The following is a 9,941-nucleotide window of genomic DNA, read 5'->3' as shown; positions in this document are numbered from 1 at the left end:
CTTCTTGAATGAATTATGGTCTAAATTATTGCATTTGGTGTTAAATAGGTAAAATTCAATGACGGTGCAAGAAATTGAAGGAAATAAGTAAAAGTTGACAAAATTGGAGAAAATGGGCTAAGTTGTAAGATATCTAAAGTTCGGGGACTAAAGTGCAAATACTCAAAAGTTGTGTCTGATCTCACGATGAAGATTCAAGAGTTCTCAGAGCCAATTAAATAAAGAAAGACATCAAGGGGATGAAATATAATTAAATTATAATCACACATCAAGTTCCAACCGAAGAAATGTATTATCATTTTTAGACTCATATTGAGACCCACTTTGACATAGTAAATGATCGAATTTGAAAATGGTATCTGAAGCAAAGTTGTAGGCCTTTAAATTAGCTTTCCAGCGTATCTTGAATCGTCTCGATCGGATATCGGGAGAAAAAGTTATGATGAAAAGATTGAAAATTGTGCAGTGTAATCGAATTGACGACAGCGCCTAGGCACTATCCCGTAGCGCCCAAGCGCTATGTTTTTGATTTCTTTCCCGAAATTCAGCGCTTAAGCGCTGCAATCATAGCGTCCAAGCGCTGTCATCAGTGCTTAGGCGCTGCATGCGTAGCACTTAGGCGCTACCTGAATTTGTTCACGACGCTGCACCCAGATTGTCTAGGGGCGCGTTTTTGGGCCGTTTTGAAATCCATAAAAACCTTCTTTCTACACAAATGGAGGAGGCACTACAAATATATCTTTCTCACACTTTTGGAGGGATTTTTCACACATTGAGAGGCAAGATAACATAATTGGAGAATCAAAAGAGAATAATTCAAGAGAACAAAACAACAAGCAATTCAAGGGTTGAAGCATAAATTGGAGGGGGAAGAAGAACTTGGTGCAAGATTGATTTCTTATTCTACATTCTTATTCAAAACTCGGTGATGTCTTCCATAATAATTTCTTGTTTTTCTTTCATTACTATGAGTAACTAAATCTAATTTTAGGGCGAATAATGTAATCTATTTGAAACCTTTTATTTCTTTTATTTGAGATTCTTATTTGTTATGATTATATGTGTCGATTTTAATCATATTCTCAATACTTTGAATTTTCAGACCAATTATTCAATGATTTAGTGAACAATAATCACGTAGAAATACGAATTATTTGTATAGACCACATATTAAAATTCGATAAATTAATATAATGTGTAGAGATACCTATATTAATTACTGCAATCGTAAATAAATTCTTAAAAATATTATTTCGTTTAGCTAAATTTGATCGCATGGAGATATGAAATTGAAGTAGTTAAATAGGTTCAATGAAAATTCGAGGGGGATAAATTGAATACAATAGAAGAATTTGATTGAACACTACCTTAGATTTTATGAATCTTTATTTAACACTTAAATGTGATCAATAGGTGAAATTGTTCCACCCTAATATCCATTTATTATTTGAATTTTCAATCATTCTTCGTGTGTATCATTGTTCTTGTTTATTTTCATCAAATAGAAGTTAAAAATAAATAAATTGAGTATTAAAATATAATTCTCGTGGGAAACTATAATCCGGACTCAAAAGGTCCACTTTACTACTTGTTACAATCCGTACACTTGCGAGATATAAAATTGACAGAAAGTTTTTTGCGCCGTTGTCAAGGGACTATTTTTCTTTAATATTGGTTTGGTTATTTCTTATTTTTGTTTGATTTTTTCCCTCTTTTTCAATTGACCTACTTATTTTTCTTTGTTCCATTGACAAGAAATGAAAAGAAGCAAGAGGTAAAAAAGTCACAATGATTGATTCCAACTTAAATTAAGGTGACGTGCTTTTTGAAGCATTCCTAATCAGACTAAAACTTAAAAGGTGGGGATATGATCAACCTATCGAATTTGATAAGGATGGTTGGCCGAAGGTTTAAACTTCAAATCAATTGTTTATCAAGATATCAAACTGACAGGTGAATATTGTGGTGCATTTCATTATACTAAAAATTGCTTATATTTGGCAACTCCAATGGATGTGAGGGAACAAATCTTCGATTATCCGTATAAAGAATATTTTGATTATAGCGAAATAATTATGGGAGACATCATCATGTAAAAATGTAAAAAGATTGAAGATCAAATAATTCTAGATGAACTAAATAACATGTCGACGAAGGATTCCATTCAACCCGATGAACTAACGAATATAGATGCAGAACGTGTAGAAACGGATGAATTAATCGCAAAGGAGCCAGATGAATTAGTTGCATTCAATGAAGATGAGATTAGTTTGCAAACATCAAACTCCATTGAATTTGTGATTAAAGACGATGAGAAGATCGAAATATTTTTGATTGAGTTCGAAGCAAGCAGTTTAGGTAGGTCATACCATATTCAAAAAGGAATATACGATTCTGGAGGACGTATGAGATATAGAACAAAGTCAAATTAAGCAAACTAAGTAAGAGCTCCATAACTATATTCAAAGTGCCATGAAGCACTTGTGCAAAAGTCTAGCCAAAGATTTTAAATTAAGCACTTCTTGGGAGGCAATCCAAGCTTTTTTTTTTAAATATATTTTTTTCAAGTTATAGGATAGTTTAGTTTATTTTTTAGTCTATTTAAGAATCATCACCCATATCTCATTTACCCTTAGGTCATTGAGTAATTAAGTTGGTTATTAGATGTTTGAGTTAAGTAACCCTTGTTCTATGAGTTTAATTTTTCAAATTTGATTTTTCAAAAACATGACATCACGGAACACTCAAACTAACATGGACACAGAGAAAATATGACAAATCTCAAGTTGGGGGAGAGAATGTGGAAGAAGAGTTGATCAAATGCAAGATCAAGATACCACAACATAATAGGCAATATCGACATTTCATGGAAGTCTTCCTCATTTTCCTTTAAGTTTAACATTGAAGACAATGTTTAGTTTAAGTTTGGGGGAGTGTATTATTATTAATTGTCTAATTACCTATCTAATTTTTTGTCTGAGAGTTGGACAGTTTGGCTTATAATGACGATTTACTTTGAGATTTGGTGTTAATTTATGGATTGTGGATCGGATGAATGCTATACTGATTGAAACTTAACCTTGTAAAATTAGATATTATACATGCACTAGGTTGAGTTTAACACTGTGATGAAATAAGTTGATTCATTTGTTTGATAGGTTGAGTTAATTGAACATAGATGCTTTACCTTAACGATATTCAGTTATTTCTCCTTAGACCAAAGTTAGCACAGTTTGGGGTGATTTATAATGGTAAGAAAATGCGGAGGTGAATGTGGATTCTATGTGTGAAATTTTATGTGTGGATTGTCTTAGACTAACATATAAAACTTGGTAAAAGTCTTAAATTGGAGGTCAATTTGTCTGAATAAATGTGTGATATGGGCATTGCACTAATCAAGACATATACATTTGAAATTTAATAACTAATCTTTGAAGTCTTCATGACTCGAGTAATTAAATCTGCAAGGATATCTTAAAACCTGGTGCCCTAAAATCGTCTGACTTGAGAGTTATCGGTCTAAAGCTCGCTATAGAGGTGTTTTAGAAGGCAATCAAATATAAAGCTGCACTTGAAACAAAAATTCATTTTCTTCGAAGTTTTTTTGACTCGAGTCAGTAAGCCTGTAAGGGTCTTAAAAATCTGTTACCCTAAAATTATCTGATTTGGAAGTTATCGGCCTAAAGTTTGCTACAGGGGTCATTTAGAAAACTTAAATGGAGAGAATAAAACAAAGTAAAAAAGAAAAAACAAGTGCATAAAAAAAGCAAAAACACTAAATACTTTAGTTAAGTCCTAACACTTATTTGAGGGAATTTTACTTTCGATGAAGGATGATTAGCTAATTGAGTAGTGGCGGCCAAATAATCAAATAAATGGAGAATACTTGTTTACTGAAGCGTTGACTTACAACTAATAACGTCCACCTAAACTTGAGAGGGTGAGGATAGTAATGAAATATTTACATACTAGGAATGTGTGAAAAAATGTAAATTTGAGGGTGTGTAAATCACATGAGAAATGTAAGGACATATTTGACCACAGAAAGGTGGCGTCTCAGTCGCGACGTTGAAGTGTCGCCTAGGTGCATCTAGAGAGCGTTTTGACCCATTTTGAAGTCCATAAAAGTTATACTTTCTACACACACAATGAGGTATATATAAATACAAATTTTCATACTTTTGAAGGGGGATTCACACATTGAGTTGTAAGAGACATATTTGGAGATTAAAGAGAAGAATTCAAAAGAACAAAACAACAAGTAATTCAAGAGTTGAAACATAAATTGGAAAGGGAAGAAGATCTTAGTGCAAGATTGATTTCTTATTCTATATTCTTATTTAAAATCCGATGATATTTTTCATAATAACTTCTCGTTTTTCTTTCATTATTATAAGTAGTTAAATCTAATTTTAGGACGAACAATGTAACTTATTTGAGACAATTTATTTCTTTTATATGAGATTCTTATTCGTTATGATTATATATGTGTATTTTAATCATATTCTCAATGCTTTGAATTTTCTGAATTTTAATTATGTTCCCATTTTCAATCATACATTTTCACAATAAATTATTTTTCACGCAAATTCAAATTTTTTCTTACTTTATAATCACACGTTCTTCCAAAATTTAATATTCAAAAACTCATTCTTAAATAAAAAAAAACTTCTGTCAAACAAGGGCTGAATATCTAGAGTTTTATATAGAGTTTTAAAAAGTTTTGATTAAATAAAATTAATTAAACTCTTACATCAAGATTTAATTAGCGAATGGATCTAAAGTGGATGTCGTTAAATGGGTATCCAATTTATTAAAAAAGATTCTGGGCTCCATTATATTGTATTTTTGGAGAAATTATTTTGAAATAGTAAATTTTTTTAAAAAAATGTGTAGCTTTAAAAGAAGGAATTTTTTGAATTTAAGTGTAATATTAGTTTACTGAAAAATGTATAATTGATAAAAAAAAGAGATAAAAAATATATTTTAAATAAAATGGAGAGTGCGAGGAAAAATAAAGACTAGATGGCTCAACAAAAATAAGCCCCCGTTTGGTACCTTTTTTTTCAAAATATATTTTTCTCTCTATTCTTTTCAATCACACATTCTTTATTAAAATAACATTATACGTAAATAAAAAACTTTTCATTATTTTTCAATCACATACTTTCTATCAAATTACTATTTTAAAATATATTTTCTGAATTTGAATTAACGTGCTTTTCGCAGCAAACTCTTTGAATATAACTGTTAGTCCGGTCTGGCGTTCGATTCTTCGATTTCAGTTCGCCAAATTTCAACTTAAAACAAAACTCGAGAGAAAACCTACCCTTTCCTCTTTTCCTTCTCGAAAATTTCTGTCTCTTTCGTGGAAAATCTAAAGTGGATGTCGTTAAATGGGTATCCAATTTATTAAAAAAGATTCTGGGCTCCATTATATTGTATTTTTGGAGAAATTATATTGAAATAGTAAATTTTTTTAAAAAAATGTGTAGCTTTAAAAGAAGGAATTTTTTGAATTTAAGTGTAATATTAGTTTACTGAAAAATGTATAATTGATAAAAAAAGAGATAAAAAATATATTTTAAATAAAATAGAGAGTGCGAGGAAAAATAAAGACTAGATGGCTCAACAAAAATAAGCCCCCGTTTGGTACCCTTTTTTTTCAAAATGTATTTTTCTCTCTATTCTTTTCAATCACACATTCTTTATTAAAATAACATTATACGTAAATCAAAAACTTTTCATTATTTTTCAATCACATACTTTCTATCAAATTACTATTTTAAAATATATTTTCTGAATTTGAATTAACGTGCTTTTCGCAGCAAACTCTCTGAATATAACTGTTAGTCCGGTCTGGCGTTCGATTCTTCGATTTCAGTTCGCCAAATTTCAACTTAAAACAAAACTCGAGAGAAAACCTACCCTTTCCTCTTTTCCTTCTCGAAAATTTCTGTGTCTCTTTCGTGGAAATTTCTCTTTCCTATTAGATCGCCTCTAAACTTTGGTCCTCGCCCAACTCATCAGTACTCAATATTCTTGTGGGATATTACAGAAGGGATTATATCATAATCAATTTCAAAAAGGGTGGGATAAAAAGTGTGTTTTTTTGTGGGATTTGCTATGGCTGATGGGTTGACTGTGATTCCAGCATCGGTTCTCCGTAACCTCTCAGATAAGCTCTATGAAAAGCGCAAAAATGCTGCTCTCGAGGTTTTATTTTATACGTGCTTTTGTTTTGGGCTACAATTTTGCTTGATGCGATAATTTTCTGAATTTTTTATTCTAGGTTATGTTTTTATTCATTTTTTGGGTTTGGTTGGATCTAGGTGGAAGGGATAGTGAAGCAATTGGCCGCAGCTGGAGATCATGATAAAATTACTGCGGCTATCAATTTTTTGGCTAATGAATTTACTTATTCACCTCAGGCAAACCATCGCAAAGTAAATTTTATCTTTCACTGAAGATTTTTTTAATTGATACGTGGGTGGGGATTTATCCATTTAATTTCATACTCTTACGTGTTGAATTATCCTGAAAGATCCATTTTTTGACAAAAAAATTCCAGGTTTTGGTGGAGCAAATACATAATTCGTTTTATTGTATTATATACTCGTTGCCTTTCTTTTGGTTCAGGGAGGATTAATAGGATTGGCAGCAGCTACAGTGGCTTTGTCTTCGGAAGCATCACAACATCTCGAGGTATGAACTTCTCATTGAGTTCACAGCAACGTTCAAGAATAATTACCACATATTTACGACTTTTCTTCAATTGTGAACCATTTTTATTTTTATTTTTTTGGGATAAAAATGTTTTTAGTGTTTTCCCATTTGGACATCTGTTAAAAAAATTCAAATGGCACCTTTGAGCATGTAAAATGCTTTCAGTCTCTCAAATTTTGCCCAAGGTGAAGAAAAATGGCTAAAATCAACTACATTATCTGACGATATATAGTTTTATTGAGTTTAGATCTGTCAATTTACATATAGAGACTCTTTTTATTTGTTCAGTGCTAGTATATTGTAGTGAGTAAATGATTGAAAAGGGATGCTAATCCCGTAACTCGTTGATCGTCAATTGTGCAGTTCGTGATTTTTAACTATGACGAGCATGAAAGTGTGATCTTTTTGATTTTACATCTTTCTTGGGATAATTACTTTTCTGTTTGTCATAACCTTGAAATGGTTACAATCTAATAATACCTAATTTAACCTTTGTGAGTTGAAGTGTTTGCTGGCACAATGACTAGATTGACATTTTACAAGCCCCATCAACCTATTTGATTTGATATCCAGCTGCACTAGTGCAGAAAGAAATTTCTTGCCACATCCATGTCTTGTAAGTAAATAATTTAATAATATGAAACCGGGCATTAATTGCTTGATTAGGTCACTTAAAAAGTTATGCCATGGTGCATTGAATAATTATTTTGATATTTTCACTGGGATGTTATTTGTCATGTCATGATGGAGATATTTTCTAATGATTTCTTTTATTTACGCTTACAAGATTAAACTCATCTGACCTGTAAAGTTAGAATTTAGAAACATTTTCTTAAAACGACTCTTGGTAATTACAACTTGAAAGTGTTGCAGGAATAGTAGAAGTATGAGTCGAACTCTTACTAATTGATAAATACTCATCCGTTAACCTGTCCGATATCTTGAAGCTTTGTAGTATCAATTATAGCATATTTGATAGAAACCAGAACATCAATTTTATTTTTTACAAAGCATGTTCGGCATACAATCTTTGACAAGACTAGATAATAAGTCGACAAGATTTGAAATTTTTGTTCATGATTTTCTAAAATTCTAGTTATCCCCAACAACAGTTGACAATTGAGATAGCTCAATATGAATTTTGTTGCTTTGTAATACCCTAACTTTTCTCCTCGGATGGAGCTCCCGCCACAATCCAAAACAACCTAGCCACCACAATCCAAAACAACCCAGCCACAACCCTTACCTATCGACGCCAGCGACATTACCATCACACACAGGCGGCGGTCCTTGGTGGAAACCCTAGCGTCGCCGCCCGGATTTCAGCAACTTTCCTTGGCGCGTCGTCCTGGGTAGTAGGGGACGATGCAAACGCCGGCAGCCCACGTGGTAGAAAGGCAGAATACGGCAGAGACTAGAGAGATCTTGGGAGTACACGACATCTCTCTAGATCAGGCCACCTTTTCAACAATCAGGCTGCACCGGCCAATGAATCCGACTGGCGTGTTCTCCCCCACACACGCTGCTCCAGGCGGGCATTTGTCGGCGCATGTGGGTCACGCGGAGCCACTGGAGATGACCCAGACGCAGCTTGATGCTCCGCGATCAATCGACTTGTCTGTTCTTCCGTCGGATGAATAGTGTATACATAATCAGGAGAAAAAGTTAGCACATGTGTGTAGTATGGTATTCAATCATCGATTCAGAGTGGAGGCGAAGGACTTTGCAGTATCTATTAACGATTCCGGTATTTTTAAGATGACAGAATGGGGATCGAAGTTATCGGATGCAATTTATATGGGAAGATATGGTGCACTTTGGATAGTGAATATGGTGGATAGATTGAGGATGACTAGTGAATTGGAGGATTGTGTTTTTAAATTCAATGAGTCTTCAAGAACATTCTTGGAACAACGGTGTGTGAACTGTCGGGGTAGGTATTTGATGATAGCACAATACGGGGAGAGGCGTTGTCATGGTGTCGGAAGGTGCGAAATGAGAGGGATGGGCATCAGTCTCGTAGGTGTTTCAAGCAGTTGTCGATTCATTTGTTGCTGGGGATAAGGCCAAACGTCGAAGATGACTTATGCAGAAGTTACAACAAACTCACAGACCTCGGAGCATGCTGACCAGCGAATGCTACAGCAAAAGGAAAGGGCAGTTAAAGTTAGTGTGAACGAAGGTCCCGACAGTTGTTTGAATATGGCTGAAATAATGGGCCGTGTCCAGGAGTTGAAAGGAGCATTGGATGAATTACTAAGGCTAGTTGGAAGTGGGCCTGAAACGGGCCCCATGGAGTTGGTATGTTGTCACAAGTGTGGGGTTAGGATGGATGAGGATCCAACTGTTGAAATACACTTACGGGGATTGACTTATAAGGAGCTATCATCAAATACAGAACATGAAAAGCAAGGAAAAGTTGAACCTTGTGAGTCTCAGGAGAGGATGGAAGCGGGGTACTACAAAAATGACGACGGGGTTGACTTAGTGGGGTTGAACATGAATTATGTAGACCTCGGGAGGTGGAACTGTTGTCTAAGGAAGGGGAGCCGAGTATGGAGAACTTGGAGACGATGACAATGGGTGAGATGGACACGATCCTGCAAGCTGATAGATTATTACCAGTTGAACAAGCGACGAGACACGCACTAGCGGAGGACTTAGTTTCAGGCATTGTGAAAGAAAACGATGTGACATATTCGACACCAAGGATTGCGAACACATATAATATGATGTACTCTTAAGTTGACAAAAGAAAGCGACATGGGGACCGTAAAAACTCTGGTGTTGTGGGTAGATGGTGCCAAAAAGGGAGAAAGAGATAGTGACGTTATACAAGTGGTGGAAGAAAAAGGACGGTCCTTTGATCATCTGGAGGGCTATCACGGAGAGGAAACATCGGAAGCGGATGTGTTTGAAGTTGGACACCCATCTTTGAACTGGGTTCTACAAAAAAATTCAGGATTTTAGAAAGTTGGTTGGCGTGTCCTGTGATGGATATGAAAGTACACTGCTACAATTATTCGAGGAGCTGGAGGCTAATAGGGGACAACAAATCAGTACACATGGAGGTAAATTAAGAAGAAAGGGTGATCGCGAACTTAAGAGGCTCAAATGATCAGTAAATTATGCCGGTAAGGGTGGCGAGTCTAAGAAAGTAATAATGGGGAGGGTTGATGGAGTGTTAAAATGATGCCAAAACTCATTAGCTGGAA

General features: G+C 34.4%; 1 protein-coding gene across 3 annotated transcripts in view; it reads left to right on the top strand.

Annotated features, from left to right (window-relative positions):
* The first annotated feature begins 5,868 nt into the window (after positions 1-5,868).
* LOC111369349 (protein VAC14 homolog) overlaps positions 5,869-9,941 on the top strand; it is an 18,073-nt gene continuing 14,000 nt past the window's right edge. For 2 of the 3 annotated variants that reach the window (XM_022990830.1, XM_022990829.1), the window contains exons 1-3: positions 5,869-6,216; positions 6,333-6,446; positions 6,640-6,705. In XM_022990830.1, the coding sequence (XP_022846598.1) occupies positions 6,127-6,216; positions 6,333-6,446; positions 6,640-6,705 (270 nt within the window). In that variant the 5' untranslated portion in view covers positions 5,869-6,126. The remainder of the gene's footprint in view (positions 6,217-6,332; positions 6,447-6,639; positions 6,706-9,941) is intronic. The other variant, XM_022990831.1, reaches the window with a different exon arrangement.

This window comes from Olea europaea, chromosome 20 (assembly GCF_002742605.1).
Source record: "Olea europaea var. sylvestris chromosome 20, O_europaea_v1, whole genome shotgun sequence".
Taxonomy (NCBI): domain Eukaryota; kingdom Viridiplantae; phylum Streptophyta; class Magnoliopsida; order Lamiales; family Oleaceae; genus Olea; species Olea europaea.
Note: the sequence above shows the minus strand (reverse complement) of the source record. Positions and strands in the feature narration are given on the sequence as shown.